Below are 19,325 nucleotides of genomic sequence, written 5' to 3' on the forward strand. Positions count from 1 at the left end.
TCTGTCCAGACTCTTAAAGGGACTCGCTTAAACTTCGTGGACGGGATTTTTCGGAGCGTTGGTCATCTCTCCCCTCATCTCTGCCTTTACTTCTAGGGACTCTACTGTTTACGGCAACAGGCGCCGCTTAGTGGTGAAACCACACAGTTTCACTTAGCAATTTACGCAATTGTCGCGAACGCGTTGTCGCTGCTGCGTTTTGCGACTGAATCTCTTTAGGATTGTCGAAATTTTCACTTTACATTGCCGAACCTCGTTTTCTACTTTTCAACAATTCTTTTTGTTTCACGGTAATCTTTCCGCAACTTTGAGGTTCTCCGTGTATGAGTTCCGACGGGCCGACGTAACAACATCGCCGTGGTGTGATCAAGAGAAAATGGCCGCCGCCGCGGCTGCCGCGCTGCTCGACGAGCTTATGGGCAGAAACAGGAACGTCCTGCCCAATGAGAAGCCCAAGGAACTTAACTGGGAAGATCCTGAGGTAAGCTCGCGTTGATTGCTGAACATCTTCGAAGAGCCTCTGTTAGCTACTTTGCAAAATCTCAATTCTCACTTTCGAGAATTTTTACTTTCCATCTCGTTAACCCTGTCTCCTGACAATGATGACCTTTTTTATATCCATGAAAGTTTTCCTAGATTCTAAGATATGAACAATGAGAATTTGTACAATTGAGCCTTAAGGGCCGATATCACAGTCTCCGATTAACGTGATCCTCCGATTAAAGTCACTCTTCGTCTCTTTCTAGGGGGACAGTTAGAAAGAGATGCAGAGTGAGTTTAATCGGAGGATCACGTTAATCGGAGACTGTGATATCGGCCCTAAATAATCGAATTAATAAAATTTCAATACAAGATTTCTTGAAATTAATTAATTCGCTCCTTTTACTTTTTTCTACATTCTACTGTTTTTTTATTCTCTTGTAAACTTGGAGGTCGTACTTTGTATCCGATAAGATTTTATTTCATGTATAAGACAGTTTAATCGAAACAAAATTTATATCGAAGACTGGAACACAATACCTACAAAGGTACAGACAAAGGTAGGCATAGGGAATAGCAACAGAATGTAGATTTTTAACCTATCGGAACCGTGTGTCAATGCATTCTGTTCCTATTCCTTGTTTCTATTGCCTGTACCTTTGTATTGTGTTCCAGCCCTGACAGTTGCCAAGATTCAAAGAACCAAATATTTACAAATTAACCTAGGTCTTCTAAGTTTACTATTTATTTTTAGGAGTTAAAGTCATGCGATCGTTAAGAAGAATAATGAAGAAGTTTATTAGTTATTAAAACTAATAAACTTGTCTCATTCTTCTACCAGAAGATTCTTTGAAAAGTTTAGTAGTCTTTATTGTTACTGTTTTATTACTATTCTTTAAGAAGTTTATCTATTAAGAAGTTACAACTATTAAAAATTAGATATTTACATATATATTTTTTTTATTGAAAGAAGATATAAAACATTAAGAAAGAACAATATAATGGAGAAATCGATATAAATATTTTTTCATTATTCTGAAATTAAAATATGATTATTAATAATAGATACTGTTGTATCAGTTTTCTTAAACTTTATTTAATTAATTATTTTACACTACTTTATGCTTATTTAAATATATGGAGTTTTCTTATGTTTTAGTTTTGCAAGCTGTATCTGGTGAAATTCTGTCCCCATGACTTATTTGTTAATACAAGAGCGGACTTAGGTGCCTGTCCCAAGGTACACGATGACGAAGCTAGGGAACTTTTTGAAAAGGCGCCACATTCGTATCGTAAACAGCAATATGAGGATGAGTTTATCAGGTATTGTCAGAGTATGTTAAACGAAGTGGAGAGAAAAATCATAAAGGGAAAGCAGCGGTTGGCACTGATTGGGAGAACAGAAGCAGTAAGTTTCACTAGAAGATCGTATTATGAGCGCAGAATTGTAATTTAATAACTCTTGTAGCCGACGTTAACTCCAGCCCAAACTCAGAGGAATGAGGAGCAGATTGCCTTACTAACAGAGAAGATAAATAAGTTGGTGGAGGAGGCCGAGCAAAGTGGAATTCAAGGCAATGTGGAACAAGCGCAGGGCCTAATGCGTCTTTGCGACCAGTTGAAAGAAGAGCGCGAAACCCTAAGGAAATCCAACGACAACAGTCATTACAATCAAGTAAGAATGAAACAATTATTTAGATGTATATAAATTATAGTTATAATCTATAACCGATCTCTACATAGTTTTATACAAATAAATAATTATAAATGATCTATGATTTGCTACTTGAATTCTTATATTAATTCTACAGCATTTACTTGCAGACTGCTGAACTGGCGGCTGCACAGGAGAAACAAATGGAGGTATGCGATGTGTGTGGCGCATTTCTTATTGTGGGCGATGCTCAGCAACGGATTGATGATCATCTAATGGGAAAACAACATGTGGGCTACGCAAGACTGAAGAGTGCTCTTCAAGAGATTATGGTAGGGACAAATCATGTCATTTTCTTCAATATGTTCCTCAAGTTGACTAAATTAAAAACTAAATTAAAATCTCGCTTATAGAACAAACGCGAGAAGGTGCGCGACGAGAAAGAACAGAGAAGAGAGGAGGAACGGAAGCAAAGGGCGCGAGCGAACGAGGAGCTCGACAGACGGCGGAGAGACGGCGACAGAGATAGAGATCGCGATAGAGATAGGGATAAGCGTCGTAGGCGAATAGATGACGACAAGAGCCGTCATGATTCAAGCGGTCATAGGTAGAAATATCTCTATATTGTGATAGCGAGTTTTAAAAAATGTATTCTAAACCGTTTAATAAAGTGTTAGAATATCAATATAGAAAATTAATTAAGAAAGTTTTTACATTCGATAAAAATCAGTTCGTGCAATTTTAATTTTTAAAAGATGGTCACTGTTATATTTGTAGATTCTAGCAAAAATGTAACATTTCAGAATCAAATAAGCCAATCTAACGGTGATATTGCTTGTTACAGAAACACTGGGCATAAAAGTAGAAGTAGATCGCGAGACAAATACCATCGGGACGAAGATAGCCATCGACGTCACGGTCGAGATAAAGGTGAGTGAAAACGTTGATCTTTTAACATGGTGTCGCTATCAGATCGCGATTGCAACCTGTATATCAGGCGTATTACGTTCTAAGATGATGCAATGACAATAATAATAATTTCAGGAAGTCGCGATCATCGAAGTTCCAGCCACCATAATCGTCGCCGTCACCGCTCGCGAAGTCGAAGTCACAAGTAACTTCTCTTGATTGGTTAGTGAGTGAGAAGTAAGCCAGGTATGCACCAAACAATATAACCATATTCGTCTCAATTACTGTACAGGTACTCTCTCGATCCAGGTGAGTTGCCATTCCGATGCACATAATACATATACATGATAATATAATCTGTGATGTTTGAAGCGCCGCGTAAGTCACACAGCAAGTTCATCTCACTCTCTCTGAAATACATTCTGTCTCTCTCCGCCTCTCTCTGATCTTCCAGAAATGAACACCTCTCATAAGATTCGAGTAATAGGTTATGTTCTTTCGTTCTTCAAAAGGGTGCGGTCACATGGACTCATATTTTCCGCGTAACGCGTATCGCGTAACCAATCAGAAGCGCGAATATGCGTAACCGAAAACGCTTCTTTGGTTACGCGGTTACGCGTTACGCGGAAAATACATGCCATGTGACTTCAGCCTTAATGTTAAAACTTGTTAATGGCGCAATGTGTGAAGTATGTAGAGCTGAATAGACAATGGTAAAATTTGCAGATTGTAACAAGTGTACTTATTATAATATAATTTTGTAAATATGTCTACAAAGAAAACGCTGGGTGCTTTCCAGCTTATGACACAAGTTGATACAAGTATCACTCTATCTTTGTTGTTCACTAGATGTTGAAAAAAGACAGAGTGACGCTTGTGTAGACTTGTGTCGCTAAATGGAAAACACCTACTTTAGCGTAACAGTAGTCTAATGCTTTTGTAGAGTTTCAAGATCGAGAAAATTAAATTTACATCTGTTTTCTTAGTTGAGTCTCTTTAGGCCGGTTCTACAATACGTCGTATGTCGGAACGCAGCTGTTGGTCCAATGAGGAAAATTCGTTTTCGAAAAAGGAATTCTCTCATTGAATCATTAGCTGCGTTCCAACATTTGACTCCGACATACGACGTGTTGTAGAACCGACTTTACAGTCTTAATTACACTATTGTTGCAATAATTTTTTTGAAAAACTTCAAAATACATTTATAGTATCAATTTTTCTTCAAATTTCTCGAAATTTAATTTTTTCGAGAACTTCATATTAAAAGGCTTTTAACAATATATAAAATTGCATTGCTTTAAAAAATATTGTTAGGATTTTTAGAAAGTAAATTTAATTTTTATAATATTTAAACTGATTAATTAAGTAAAAATTGGACATTTTAATCATTTCATATGGAAATTTAATTTGTTTTTTTTACATAACCCCGATATATCATTTCGTGCATTCTCGATTTATCTGCGAAGCAAGCTGGGAAGAGGTATACCTATGCTTGCTTTCATCGGTTAATAACTCTGTACCCGAGTAACAAGAGAGCACAAGTCCAAGAATTCGTTTTTTTCCAGGAGAAGCCCGCGAAGATCTATGGAATTATGGACATGCACTTTCAAGATGAATCGAAAAAATGTGAATAAATACAATCAGGTTGAAACTCATCCAATATAACAAATTCATACTGTTTATTTAAAAATAAAACGAATTGTTTCTGTAAAAATACAGCGTTTTTCTCTTTATTCTACATAGTCTTATCGCGTTTTGTTTTCAGATAATTGAATTCGAGGCTTATTCTTCGGGAACTGAACCTTGTATTATTGCTTTTCCACGTAATTTATAAAAGAACATCGTATTTCTCATTATGGGATATAAAGATAAAGAAAAACCCTGGTAAAAGTCAATTTTGGACTTAGTTCCTTTCGCTTCTCGGGCACGAGGCTGTCTGTAGGTTTGTTAATGCCGTAATCTCGTTTACACGTCATTGAGAGAGAGAGAGAGAGAGAGAGAGAGAGAGAGAGAGAGGAGAGAGAGTGTGTGTGTAAGAGATTTAGTGGTTTAGTGTGGAGGGGACACAGCTCTCAGTACCCGCTTCATAGAGCTTCGTCCACGACTGCAAATGCACGAGTGCACAACTGCGAGTGCGCCCTGCAAACGTGTGACTGTGACTATACGAACCTCTAGCTTCTGCTACGCAATTGACGAGGTATTTATGCCGGAATGATAATATCAACACGTGTCCTTCTGCCAGGAGAGTTATTCCTTTGTTTTCGTGTCTCGTTGGGTCCTTGGCTGACTAAGGATCTAACAATTTTTGAGATGCGAAGTTTTAGACAATATAAGGATCTTTAAATCGCCGGTATATAGGGCCATACATATTCATGCAAGACTAACGTTACTCCACTATTTTTATTATAAAAGAATGCACTTAAACGAGAATGCTATTTCTTAGCAAAGCCACTAAAGAATAGACACAGATATATAGATAATTATAATAGAGAATTTACCTGATATCTATAAGAAACTAATATTTATTTTAAATATCAAATTTAAGAGAGACATGATATTCAATTATTTGGATATTTTGTGACTCCATAAGTCACCTCCCCAAATAATGAAAATTAACCCAATGATCTTGCGTATCTTTCGGTATTTCTAATATTGAGGCGATTTAGTTCGCAATTCCCTCAAGAGAACTTCGTGCGCTTGTTAAACAAACACACAGGCGACAGAGGGACAGGATTTTACCAGCATAAAACTGTCATTAAATAATGTTTGACTATTACATTGTATCACGGTGCCGATGACACTTTTGTGTAAAATTTGGATTATCTATTTTCAGGAAGAAGAGAAGAACAAGGGGAAGACTACGGGAACTCGTCCAAGACATCGTTTAACATATTGTTAAGGTAAAGATTTTGCATAATCTTAACAATAAGAAAGAGTGAGAGAGGGGGAGGACAGACGAAGAAAATATTTGCGTTGAGATCCGCCAGAATCGATATCGTGATACTTCCGAGTAATTGTTATTTTAGGCCATCTATACATAAACAGAATATCAGCAAGGTAAATTGTATGATACAATTTGTATTTGCTGTGCCGCGTTATAACAATAATGCTCGTAAGATTGTTATTTGGAATTAATAAAACAATGCCACATATCTCTCCGTTTGCTTTTCTTTTTATTTTGCTTACTGTTTTATGCGCGAATAATTAAGTAATCTTTTTAAGTATCCACTTTGGGACTGAAACAAATTTAACTCGGATCTATCAGTTTTTCATCGTAATTATATTGTTAAAATAAAATACAGGGTGTCCCAGGACCTCACCGACAAACTTTGAGAAATGATAGGTCACACAGAGGAGCTATGCATCCGAATAGTCAGATCTCCGGTAAAATGTTTTGCACAAATAACATTTAATTTAATTAATTCTCAGAAGAGTGAGATAGAAAGAAAGGGAGTGCACCCGGGTGGGGAATCGGAACGCAGTCCTGCAGTACAGTACGTAGGTGACACCCATACTCGACAGAGTTGAACAATAAATGCTGCGAAGGTATCAACAATGTAATGAGGTACAGGGCAGGCAATTTGAACACCTATTATTGTAAATTGTCAGAACATGCAAGAAAAAATAAATTTTATTTGTTCAAAACATTTTACCGGAGATCTGACTTTTCGGATGCATAGCTCCTTAAGGACGCGTCAGCGACCATATGTTCCTTAACAAAAAATGATCCCCTCTGTGTGACCTATCATTCCTCAAAGTTTGTCGGTGAGGTCTTGGGACATCCTGTATAGAGCTACTTAAATTAAGGAAGATAAAAAGAATAAAGTACAAAACAAAAAATCTATATGAGAATTGATATAAATATACAGTAATAATCTTACAAAAATATATAATTTATTAAATAAATATATGAGCTTAATAGTACATAAACAGTCTATGCTAATACTGTACATCACAGTCTTCTTCTGATATAAAACAGTTCGTGCAACAACAGCGTGTTTACTTCAAACCAATTTGCCTCGTAACCTGAATAGTGTAATAAAATATACATTGTTTAATTAATTATTTTCACAATTAATCCTTGCTTGGTGCAAAATATATCTACTTAAATAAATACAATTTTAATATTCAATAATAATAGTATCATGTAACACTAATAAATGTAATAAGAATAATTCCCGCAAAGTTTGAAAAATGAACATTTTTTCATGTGGTCAAATTTTTACTTGATGGATAAAATTACCTGTTCGTACACGGTCCAAGCCATGGTGGTCATCAAAGTCCGCCTCAGCATTCTAGGAACAATACCCTTGAAATATCCTAAGGCGCCGTACTTTTTATAAACGAAGAACGTCGCGTGATAGATACCGTTGAATTCGTTCGGGTATAACTGCATCTTCGTTTTGACAACATCCGGCGGCTGCGTCACTATGGACGCCAAAATTCCAGCCAAGATTCCGCAGCCGAAGTGAACCGGTGCCGACGAATTGTTCGTCACTCCTGTAAAAAATCATAAATAAGTTTATAATTTTTATGTAAAACATTTTTAACGTAAGTCATGAATAATTAATTTAATAATATCGCGTCGTTTAACGATATACGATAGATTAATATAACTAAAATAGCTTTAAGGAATACCTGTACTGGCAGCAGCGTTTTTCAATTGAGTGTAAAACATGAGATATAAACCACTATAAGGCGCATCCCGCAAAAGAGTGGGTACCAAACCGCTCGATAAACCTCTGACTCCTTCCTGCTTGTAGATCAACTTAAGAGCCTCGCTGATACTATTGTACTTATAAACGCCACTCTGCACAATACAGAATTATACTTACATAATCTGCGCAAGTTTCATTTTAAAAAGACCAAAAATAATCATAAAATGATCCCTATATGATCGAAACTTATGAAATATCTTTAGATATTGTCATGCTATTACAAAAGTATGTATTAAATTATATTTTACGAATAATATTAATAGCGCAATTTTGCAGAAACTCTTCTTGTGCTTTAGAATTTTTTTCTTCCATTTTTTATCGTTTCCTTTTCTCAGTATCTCTTCCCTCTTTAATTACAAGAGTCCCATTATGTTATTTCATATCCTCTCACTGTCCACATTCCTGTTATCTCTTTTTTCCTCTATTTTCTGAACGTACCTCGAATCGTGTCTTCACGACGGTGATGGGAATCAGCAAAGCACCGGACATAGACCGCGCGGTAATGCCCAAGGAGATGGCCTGTAGAGCCGTCAGAGGTTCTTCCAGATTGAAAGCATGCTTTAGCCAATGTAGCGACGAAAAGTACAAACCCACACCAGGAATCACTCTGGTTATCGACTGCAAATTAACATCCATTATGTCGTAATATAATGTGAATCAACCTTCAAACCATGTCAAGATCATCATCATCTTCAGAGCAACGTCTTACTGGTGTCATGCCCTTCCAGAGTCCAAAGATATTCTCTTTCTGAACGATGTATGCCACTGTGCCCAGCATTCCATTTTTTGGCGATCTATTAAGAAATCCGGAAAGTTAATTGGTAATTATTTGAAAAATAAAAGTTTAAAATAACAATTTTTAAGTTAAAACTCGTGAGATAAGAATTAAATTTCAAATTAATTAAATTAATGAATTACAAAAAAAACTCGTTTGAATTAAGTAAAAAGTGTAATTTTAAATAATTTAAGTAGTTAATTTTAAAAGTATGATAGATTTTAAGAAATTAAATATCAAGCGACTTCTATTATCTAAATTCAATCTTATGAATTTTAAATTAGGAGAGGACAAATCCCAATTATGTATTCAAAATAAAAAAGTCTAACTGCGGATTTTATTTACAGCAAACTTTAATCTTACCCAACAGGGGCATTGACTCTGCTCTGAAGTCTGGTCTTCACTAAGTCCAGCGGTTGGAAGAGGATCGTAGAGAATGTTCCAGAGAACGAGCCCGCCAAGAAGGACTTTAAAATAGGGTACTGTGAACATAGGAAAGTCATAAGAAAAGGCTCTTTCGAATTCGTCGTTGTGAATAACGGTATATAAGTTATCTTAAAATTCGTAATCTTAATTTAACAATATTTTCTAACTCATCGATCTAGAGATGGCGCTAAGCTATTCTGCCGCTATGCAATATTTAAATTAGCACTTTATATATATATACAGGATGTTTAAAAAATAAGTATCCCATATTTTGAGAGCAAGTACTCATCAAAGAAGAGTACTCATCATAAGAAGAAAATGTCTATTAAACATGGGTCCTAAATCAAATACCTGTTGAGATATGGACCAATCTTTATTGTATACTAGCAGGTGTTTTATGTGGTTTAATTAGAAAAATACACATTCCTACAATGTTTGTATGTCATCGATACCTGATAACGACTAAAGCCCCTTGCACAATGCCAGGCAACAGGGAATAGAAATCAGAAATCATGTATAAATGCAGAATAAACAGTGACACAGGCAATAGACAGAGTTTCCGTCATATTGGAAATTCTGTGTCTATTGCCTATTGCCAACCAATCACAGCATTCAAATTTTTTAGGTTGTAATTAACGATTTTTTTTTGTTATTTCCTGTTCCTATTGCCTATTGCCTAGCATTGTGCAATGGGCTTAATGGTCAAACTTTACTGCACTGCAGAAATAACACAACTAATATAAGAAAAGGACAATGTTTATCATTTGAAGACCTTGGTGTATTCAACACATCGACGATGTACAAACATTATAAGAATGTGTATCTTTTTCTTTAAAATATGTGACAATAAATGGGAACCACATAGAACACCTCTTATAGTATATATGATAAAGATTGGTCCATATCTCAACAGGTATTTGATTTAGGATCCATGTTTAATGGACATTTACTTCTTATTTTGATGAATACTAGCTCTCAAAATATGGGGCACTTTTTTTTAAACACTCTGTATACATGGTGAGTTTTATTTCGTGGGTCAATTACCTTCGCCAATTATCTCAGAAAGTATTGATTTATTGGAAAAATGTTTCAGACAAAAGTTGGACGTTTCAGAGAGGGCCAATAAATGATCTTATTAGATTTTGGGTTCGAGGCCCGTGTTTGACCCAGTAGAGTCCAAGCTAAATTTTTTCTTAATGAAAACCCCCAGCTTTTATTGTATCATCTTTTTCTACTAATTAATTTGAACAATTTTTGTCTGAAACATTTTTTTTGGCATCCAAGTCTTACACGGGGGTTTTTGGGGTCGCTGATTACGAATCTAAATTCAAAATTTGCAAATTCAAAATGGCGGATAAAAATGCAAAAAATTACTTGATTGGGATGAAATTTGCCACTCGGGGGTTTTTGGGGTCGCTGAGTGCGAAGCTAAACTTAAAATAAAGGAATTCAAAATGGCGAATCCAATAACATGAAAAAAAAATCAAGCCGTTTTTTGTATTTTTGTCCGCCATATTGGATCCGCCATTTTAAATTTTCGAATTTTAAGTTCAGATTCGTAATCAGCGCCCTCAAAAACCCCAGGGTACAAATTTTCAGGATAAAACATTTTTCTGCCATTTTGGGTACTTTTTGTCGAATTCTCTCTGCCAACGAAGGGGTTAAGGAAAACTTGGTAACTTTTTCAATATTTAGCTCGATATCTCGATAATTGCTTGCCGGCAAAAGTGGTACAGGACTTTTTGACTTGATTTTGTCTCAAAAATATGCTGTTGCAATAGTATTCCAATTTTTTTTAAATATTTGTGTATGCATATCCTTGGAACTTTCATGTATTTACAAATATTTAAAAAAATTTCCCAATTTTTTTAAATTTTTACTGTTACAACAGCATATTCTTGAGACCAAATCAAGTCAAAACGTCCTATACTACTTTTTCCTCAAATAAATAATCATCAAATATTGTAAGTTAAATATTGAAAAAGTTATCAAGTTTTTCTTGAATATCAAAAAGTATTAGGCAAAAAAATGTTTCAGACAGAAGTTGTTCAAATTAATTAATAAAGAAAGATGATACAAAATAAAAAATAAGGATTTCCATTTAAGAAATTTTACTTAGGCTCTACTGAGCCCAATATGGGCCTCGAACCTAAAATTTAATAAGATTGTCTATTGGCCCCCTTCAAACCCTCCAACTTTTATCTGAAACCCCAATAAACCAATACTTTATGAGATAATTGGCGGAAATAATTGGCATACAAAATAAAACTCATCCTGTATATCAATAAAATGGTTAATATATTCTCAGTAATTTAATAGTATATACTGCTTTTATTGTAAATTGTTTATTTTATTATTCTACAAGAGATATCAATTCAAGTCGTTTGATTTGAAAGAATATTTAAATTGGCGAAATCTTTCAATTTTAAAAGTTCATGAAACTTCCTCAGCCTCCATCTTCAGTCCTATTAGGGGAGACCGGGACTAACTGTCTACGGGGGCTATGTGTTCACAGTACTGCTATCTCAAGTTTTAAAAGACAGATATCTCTACCATTGTAACAAGTAGTTGAAAAATGCCCTACGTAAGAAATGTAAATGTTTTTTTTTTTTTTTTTGCGATGCCTCTCGCAGACCCTATATAAGTTAAAAGAAAAGTGAAAACAATTAATCACGTTTTTCGACGGTCGAAAAATTTGCTGTGCGACAGTAGTTTAACTCCAATTAAAGTAAGCAATTCATAATATTATCAATTAATACATAGTTATCAGGTGTGAGAAGCGTCAAATCTTAATTCCGCATTATCTAAAATTGGCAATATGTTAAAGACTGAAAAACGTGGTCGGGGCTATCTGTCCTATTTTTGATGGGGCAATGTGTTCACACTTCAATGTGACGAATTGTTCTTTTATAAATAAATAATGGTGCGTAACTACAAAAGAAAGACTTTCCTTAAGACTGATAAGGTAGACATAACCAATAAAATTATATTTAGAGCGATTAAAAGAATCAAAATTAAGCGAGAATCTTTTCGTAAAAACAGCGTTAGACTTCGGAATAAATGTTCGAGCTTTTACTCGCTACTGTAAAAAAGTGACCTACGAGCAACTACTTGATCGTCACCAAATTGTCACCAAATTTTTATTTTAAAAATACACGTCAAGTTAAATATATGGGTTTGTCTTAAATTATTGAGTATATTTTGTATTTCAAACGCTGCCGAGGATAAAGTAAAGGTTCCCAAATAAAAAAAAGATTAAAGAATTGAGGGAACAAAAGAAACTATCACATTGATTTTGCATCAGACTCCAAATCAGTTTGATGCCACCGTATATAAAGAAAAGTCAGCTCTACGCAGGAAACTTGTCAAAAAATCTGCACAAAGTACTTGCTACTTCTCTGACTCGAACGAGTAGGCAGTTTTTTCAATATTATATATTAATAATAAATAATATTATAAATAAGTATACAAATTAATATAAATAATATGTTTTTTATTATGTGGACAGATAGCCCCTCGAATGTGGACAGATAGCCCCGCATATATATATGGGGCTACTGTCTACGCTTGACTTGTCCACTTAAAAAATTCGCCTCTTTAAAATGTTAAAAGATCAACGATTCTAATTATGTTTTTTTTTTTTTAATAGCAAGGTTAAAATGTTATACCATTAAATTTTTAGCTAAATATCTTTATTAGTTTTTTAGTAAACTTGAAAAAGCATAAGGTGTGGACACATAGCTCCGGTCTCCCCTTCTCGTATCCGAGCGTGGTGGCTTCTCTTCATGTACATACATGTATTGCGCACGTGGATTATACACATTGTGTATATATAGGACCTTACAGTTTAACGCCGATTCCAAACGGCTATAATTTTTTAGAGAAGCGTTCTTGGTAAGACATACTCTCGGTGGTTTGCCATTGCCTTCCGAGAGGAGAACGAGCGAATATAATTTTGGCTCTGCCGAGAATTGAACCCGGGACTTCGGTTCAATAGACTAGTGCGCTGTCTACTAGGCCACGCTCTTCCTCAGCCTACTTTATTATTAATTACAAAGAATAGATTAATTTAGAAGATAAATATTGCAAAAAGACTATCAATAACCAAACTAGAAAATTATTAAATATAAACTGAATAAATAAATACTAAATAAGTTTTGTACAATATATTTTTCCAAAAATTGGTTTCTACTATATACGTTTGTATCTAAATTAACTATCTAATATTATTAAATTTAAAAATATTACTCATATTATGTACATCTTCTAATGATTACTACTTATTGGTTAAAATATAAATTTCTTAAATTTGAAAAAAGATTAAATTTGATCTCTCAAATTGGAAAATTAATCAGAAAATCAGACAGTTAGTGTTATATTTGACTATCCACCACCGCATATATCTCTCGCGGGCAATCGTTCAATCTGAAAGAAAATAGATATTATAAAAGAAGATTATTGAATTTGAAGGCCGAAAATCACAAAACACATGTACATACATTAAGTATTACTAGGTGATTGAGATAATTTCTTTTGAGAAATTTCGGAATGCATAAGAGTCGCGAATCATAATTGCTCATTGCATCGATAGTGCTGCAAAGTCCAGTAATTTCACAACTTTTGTACATTTCAGAATTTATTGACAAAAAAAAGTTTCAATTTCATTGTACCTATATACAATACTACGTTTACGCGAGCGTTCTGTAGTAACTTACGATAATTCACTCGTTTACGCGGAGTAAATTATCGTAAGTTACTATAAAATCCCGTTTACGCGAAGGAATTATCGTAAGTTACTACAGAAGTAACGCTCGCGTAAACGTAGTACAAATTATACAACATACGCGACATTAAGCGCTTCTAAAAAAAATAGCACCCTTGTATCGTGCTTATTAAGTCGCTCACAAGGAAACCTCGCAAACCCGAAAATTCTGATTTTGACGAAACTTTATACACATGTAGGAGAAAAGGGGATAGACGAATTTAGAAATTTTCAGTTGCAGCCCAAAAATAATTCTAAGAGGTAAAACCATATATAGGTAAAACCTTCCATTTCCTTCCAGTGAAAACAAGTCGGAGGTCGGAAACTTATTCGAAGATTACCAGACGCATGCGAGCTGGTCTATTGGACCTCAGGGCGAAGCTCAATCGTCGTGAGCGATTATTGCGGATTATTATATTTCTCGTCACACGAGTTCGCTCACGTGCGGCGAAAGATCTCGGCCGAGTGCACGATATCAATAGTTATCGTCATAACTTGACCCGGGATTATCGCCGCGTGGTAAACAGTTATTTTTTTCACAAGCGGCTGATATGTTAATTGCGCACACGGATTTCTCTAATAACGCGAACATCACGCGATTTTTATATTAACACTTAACGATGTGAGTGTCTCGCGCCACAGGGGACCCATTTGTTTTCTACTTTCTGCTGATAAGCGAAGACAAAAACAAGGTTTCATCAGATAAACTTCTTTTGACGTAAATTTGTCATCCGCGCATGTATCGGATGATATATGTTTATTAATAAAATGTCTGACGATTTATTGCTCGCCTTATTTTTGTTTGTCAATTCTTCCTTTGCGGGAGGCCTGCGGTCATGATGGCGAATCTTTTGCAATGCGAAAAATCACACAGGGCGATATTAACGAAAACTCATTTATGAGACAGCTGGAAATTGCGTTACCTTTTTATTCGTTACCTTTTTATTTTTAAACGAGTTTCTAGACTAACAATAATTTGTTACGAATATGTTAAATAATGTGATAAAATTATATTCCAATTTCACAAATAGAAAAAAATAATATTTTTTTAGAGAAGCGTTTCAATATATTGTGCAACGATAGAGCTTTCCATTCGGTTCCATCATTGCAAAAATGATAAAAATAAGACGTATCCGTTTAAAGATATATAATAGGTTAAAAAAAGTACCTGCATATCTTATCTCTTGTGGGATAATTATCAAAGAAAGAATATTGTTGCATCAAAAAAGAATATTGTTGAAAAGCGTTTCCAACAACATATTATATTATTTTTTCATTTATAGTATTGAGTAAAATATTTTATATAGCAATAATATTTTTTGGGGGTGAAAATATCTTAAAAGAGATGGAGTTTACAAATATTTCTTTTATCTATTGTACGTGCAACATTTAACAAATATCTGTACCTTAGAGGTAAAGAATCGTATCTCGAGTTTCTGTTAAAATAGGGTTAATACTTTTTCCAATATATCAGATTTAAATTGTATAATGGTAAAGGTCTTATGTCCATTATTACTAGTTCTTAAGATAATAAATTTAGAAAAAGTCGTATTGGAAATTTTCATAAAAATAATAAACTTTGAATCTTGTTTTCTCTAAATTTCTAATAATGGAGTTACGATTTTTTTACCTTTAAAATACAGATTTATATGAAATAAATTCAATGCATAAATCTAACTTCTAAAAATTATTCATAATTCGAAATACTTACAGTTCCTAGAGCTTCCATGATAGTATAACAATGCGGAAATTTGTATTTACTATCGAATCTCGAATATTCGCTATAATACAAAATTTCACGAATAGTATATTCAAAGTTATTCTCAAAACTGTGATTAAAATTGAAAAAAAAAATCACTCAAAATTTTTCAGCAATAATCTATTATGTTATTCGATTCGGAGCGTTCACTAGGCTAAAAAAATTAATTTTGGTTAATTTTTACTAGTTTTATAATCTAACGACGCGACCGTTTGTTCGAGAAGCGGATAAAATTTCTCCCATCTAAGGCCGTCTGTAGTGCTGGCACGATACTGAATCACGTTTGAAACGTGCGTCGGTTCTACTTACATCCCCGTTTATCTTTGTTTCGCCACTGTCGAGGTCAATGGGGTGACCCTGCCCATGCATATCGGGGCATGCTCGTGCGAGAAAAAGTTCCAGGCTTATCGGCCGACGAAACGTGATTTAAACGTGATTTCATTCGAAAACGTGAGATGTACTTTATGCTAGCGTGGATCACTTCTCTGACGACCCTTTTCGCTTTTCCATGCGGTGATAACGCTCTGAATCACTCGTAAAATCCTTGCGGCGTTTATGGAGAGATCCGAGGTGACTGGATCAGGCGTGTTTCTTTTCCACTGAATTCTCTTACGTCTACGAATAATAAAATTAATTAGTGTTTCATTCAATTTGAGACATTAAGAAAAGAAACCATAGCTTTAAAAAAAATCCTAAAGAAGTCTTGAGAATAAAATAAGAAGTAGTGATTACGAAAAGAATGTATATGATATTTGGATAAATAAAAAATTATTGAAGTTAATAGTTGCCTCCAAATTATGAAAAAAATGAACGCTGCAAATGTATTTATTAACGCATTTTTCTCAAAAGTGTATTCGGAATGATAGAAAAAATTAAAATTGCTAGATTCATCAAAAGAACTTGTTGTTCTATCAAGTCACCTTCGAAGGGATTAAAGTCTTTAAAATTTTTCACCCAATTTATTTGTGAACTGTTTAATTTCAGAACAATAACAAAAAGCGATAAATGATAATAAATTCACACTTTAAAGATAGCAAAGCTGATAAAGTGATACTAGAATGACAGATAAGAGCAGCAAAAGCCAACATTTTTAAATCAAAATATTTAGGAAGCTCCAACGATAATTATGAAAGGATTGCCTTTGTTGCACTATTATTTAATCATGAATAAACGCTCTATTTAATGCAACAAATTTGTTGTCTGTAGCTGTATTGCATTATGTTTTTTTTGCATTTAACATGAAATTGGAATATAATTGGAAACTGGGAAAAAAGAAGAAAAAGATGAAAAATACAAAGTTCAGAAAACAAATGTAACCTTTTACACTATATTAATTTGAACTCGGAGTATTGACTAGGTCTTGCAATAAATTTGTTGACCTACTTTTTGTGTAGAAAAGAAGAAGACGTAATTTGAAGAAAAAAGGAACATAATTTTTAGAAATAAAAATAATTCAAGATTCAATAGATTAAAAATCGAAGGAAATAAAATGAGCTAATGACTCAAACTAGTTCGTAGTTCTTACAATTAGCTCTTTCTCTCTCTTTCTAGTTGTATTATAATTTAAATAAATATAAACAAAGATGTGTCAAATGTTTCGACCTGTAATAATTTAAGGTCATCTTCAGTACGCTACTTCAGTAATTTGAACAGTAAGTTGTTAGAGTCATAATAAGGTACAAACGCAAGTTGAAATTTGTTGTAACGCTTACAAATTTTATAGTTATAGTACAGCAACTATTTGAATGAACCGTTTCGACCTCATTACAGATCAAAACAATTGATACATTTTTGTTTATATTTATTTAAATTATAATACATAACTATAGAAAGAGAGAGAGCACACTAATTACTAGCTTTTAATTCATTAGCCCGTTTTATTTTCTCCGATTCATATAATTTTTAGGTTTCATAAGATTTCATTCGTATCTCGTATAATTACATAATCTTCTGAAAGTAAATAGTTAAAATACTTAAGGGACTTTTAACTCCAACATCTGAGAACAAAAATACAAGTGCAAAAGGTTACATTTCTGGTGTGAGGCCGATCGTTTTCTCGCACCTACAGGAAAATTTCTATGTTTCTGGTGGTGATTGTCAATCAAAACGAGCGGATTCCTATCGATTCGAGTTCACCAGGTCCACCGAGAAGCCGTTTTCACGGAGGCGAGACTTAATCGCTGGCTGATCTGTCGATCATGAACACTCGTTCGCCGACGATTCCACTTTTTGTGTCGAGACGAAAAGGTATACGATACGAAATGACGAGCGAGACCCACGAGGTCGCGGAAGGTCGGCACGAGCGTGAAGTCGCGGTCGACTGATAAGTAAGTGGTTATCGCGCAGCGATCACGACATCCATTAATTGTTTTGCATTTCCATTCGGTCCGGGCCGCTGCTGACGTAGGTAGTCTGTTTGTCCTGGATCGCTTATCATCACGCGAGCAAGACCATCTCGCGATCGCTTTTGCTCGAATCCATGTGGCCACGTCATCCATTTTCTCTTTAAATTGCACTTCCGCATTCCGCAGTTTCCACATCCGTATGTGCTCTTCTTCTTATTCCTCTAGTTCTCTTCTTCTTTAATTTTATTGGCTCCTGTCTCTTTTCATGGACAATACGGCGCGCCAGCTCTGAACGGACGTGCGTTTGCGCCGCGCCGTTTGCTTGGATTTGTTCCTATCATCGACATATAAGTAGGAGCTTTCTACCAAGCGACACAAGTCGACATGTCTATCGTTTGTGATCGTTTGTATCGTTTTATCTTTGTTAATAACGTTACTCATTACCAAAAAAGAAAGATAGAACGATGCTTGTTACTACGTTTACGCGAGCGTTACTTCTGTAGTTTACGATAATTCCTTCGCGTAAACGGGATTTTCCTTCACGTAAACGGGATTTTGTAGTAACTTGCGATAATTTACTCCGCGTAAACGAGTGATATATCGTAAGTTACTACAGAAGTAACGCTCGCGTAAACGTAGTATCGTTTACGCGGAGTAAAATTATCGTAAGTTGCTACAAAATCCCGTTTACGTGAAGGAATTATCGTAAGTACTACAGAAGTAACGCTCGCATAAACGTAGTAAAGGTGATGAAGGCCTTCACACATAAAATCGCGTAAGGACGTAAAATGTAAGCGTAAGAAAATCGACCAATCCCAATCCCAATCAAGTATTGTGCTATATGTAACCCCAGGGCTGCGTTCCAAAATTCGCTCTATAGTTAACTAAAATGCTATAGTGTACGTGACGTAAACTATAGATTTTAGTTACCCAGAGTGAATTTTGGAACGCAACCTAGTAGGGGAAAATACTTGATTGGGATTGATCGATTTTCTTAAGGGTGCCATTACATGGAGCGCGGAAACGCGGAAACGCGGAAGCGCGGAACAGAATAGTAACTAGATTCCGCGTTTCCGCGAGTTGAGTCCCGCACGTTTGAACGGAAAAGCGGAATCCGCTATTATCGTGTATGTATGTATGGCTGCGTTTCGATATTCACTGCCAGTACTTAACGCAGCCTATGTATGTACCCTGGCTTGCATATAAGATATACTTCATAATAACCATCAACATGATGTTTGGATCTATAATATTATACTGCCACTTTTATTAAATAATAAAGTAATCGAAGAGTATGTGTAAAAGCTTTTTTTTTTCAATGTGATTAAACAGCTCCGAAATTTGATGGAGTATACTGTATCCGCGTTGACAACGGATTTTGACGCGTTCGTTCCGCGAGTTTGTTTCTCCTTATATTACATGGAGCACAATTTGCGCGGAAAAGCGGAACAGTATAGTGACAAATAGACATTTGTATTCATTTCTTAAAATTGTGTT

General features: G+C 34.9%; 2 protein-coding genes across 11 annotated transcripts; one reads left to right on the forward strand and one right to left on the reverse strand.

Moving 5' to 3' along the window:
- Positions 1 to 112: 112 nt before the first annotated feature.
- On the forward strand, positions 113 to 6,195 carry LOC143905541 (luc7-like protein 3). Of its 7 annotated transcripts, none has more exons than XR_013259225.1 (9): positions 113 to 481; positions 1,640 to 1,888; positions 1,949 to 2,155; positions 2,305 to 2,466; positions 2,548 to 2,741; positions 2,979 to 3,064; positions 3,179 to 3,352; positions 4,609 to 5,240; positions 5,877 to 6,195. XR_013259225.1 is itself a non-coding variant. In XM_077421006.1 (9 exons), the coding sequence occupies exons 1-7, from the start codon at positions 377 to 379 to the stop codon at positions 3,250 to 3,252; spliced, it is 1,077 nt and encodes a 358-aa protein (XP_077277132.1). In that variant the 5' UTR covers positions 113 to 376; the 3' UTR covers positions 3,253 to 3,265; positions 3,336 to 3,352; positions 4,609 to 6,195. The 7 variants fall into 7 exon arrangements, 6 of the variants coding, with proteins under 6 accessions (XP_077277132.1, XP_077277129.1, XP_077277134.1 ...); XM_077421006.1 differs by having other exon boundaries at positions 3,179 to 3,265; positions 3,336 to 3,352; positions 4,609 to 6,195; XM_077421003.1 differs by having other exon boundaries at positions 3,179 to 3,289; positions 4,609 to 6,195.
- A 720-nt stretch (positions 6,196 to 6,915) lies between these two features.
- On the reverse strand, positions 6,916 to 18,427 carry LOC143905542 (mitochondrial glycine transporter). 4 transcript variants are annotated; one of them, XM_077421011.1, is made up of 9 exons: positions 18,273 to 18,427; positions 17,546 to 18,162; positions 15,793 to 16,098; positions 8,900 to 9,018; positions 8,471 to 8,555; positions 8,200 to 8,379; positions 7,682 to 7,853; positions 7,287 to 7,543; positions 6,916 to 7,069 (listed from the first exon to the last, which is right to left on the reverse strand). In XM_077421011.1, the coding sequence occupies exons 3-9, from the start codon at positions 15,850 to 15,852 to the stop codon at positions 7,043 to 7,045; spliced, it is 900 nt and encodes a 299-aa protein (XP_077277137.1). In that variant the 5' UTR covers positions 15,853 to 16,098; positions 17,546 to 18,162; positions 18,273 to 18,427; the 3' UTR covers positions 6,916 to 7,042. The 4 variants fall into 4 exon arrangements, with proteins under 4 accessions (XP_077277137.1, XP_077277139.1, XP_077277138.1 ...); XM_077421013.1 differs by adding an exon at positions 15,436 to 15,505 and having other exon boundaries at positions 17,546 to 18,385; XM_077421012.1 differs by having other exon boundaries at positions 17,550 to 18,390.
- Positions 18,428 to 19,325: the final 898 nt, after the last annotated feature.

This window comes from Temnothorax americanus, unplaced genomic scaffold (genome assembly GCF_048541705.1).
Source record: "Temnothorax americanus isolate GAGA-0224 unplaced genomic scaffold, ASM4854170v1 Scaffold63, whole genome shotgun sequence".
In the NCBI taxonomy this organism is placed as follows: domain Eukaryota; kingdom Metazoa; phylum Arthropoda; class Insecta; order Hymenoptera; family Formicidae; genus Temnothorax; species Temnothorax americanus.

Excerpts from the sequence above, each read along its gene's own strand:
- LOC143905541 (XM_077421003.1), top strand. The coding sequence starts at position 377 with ATGGCCGCCGCCGCGGCTGCCGCGCTGCTCGACGAGCTTATGGGCAGA. Across the intron at positions 482-1,639 it reads TTAACTGGGAAGATCCTGAG|TTTTGCAAGCTGTATCTGGT; the intron begins GTAAGCTCGCGT and ends CTTATGTTTTAG. Across the intron at positions 2,467-2,547 it reads GTGCTCTTCAAGAGATTATG|AACAAACGCGAGAAGGTGCG; the intron begins GTAGGGACAAAT and ends TCTCGCTTATAG.
- LOC143905542 (XM_077421011.1), bottom strand. The coding sequence starts at position 15,852 with ATGCATGGGCAGGGTCACCCCATTGACCTCGACAGTGGCGAAACAAAG. Across the intron at positions 9,019-15,792 it reads AAACAAAGATAAACGGGGAT|TACCCTATTTTAAAGTCCTT; the intron begins GTAAGTAGAACC and ends CTATGTTCACAG. Across the intron at positions 8,556-8,899 it reads AGAGTCAATGCCCCTGTTGG|ATCGCCAAAAAATGGAATGC; the intron begins GTAAGATTAAAG and ends ATTTCTTAATAG.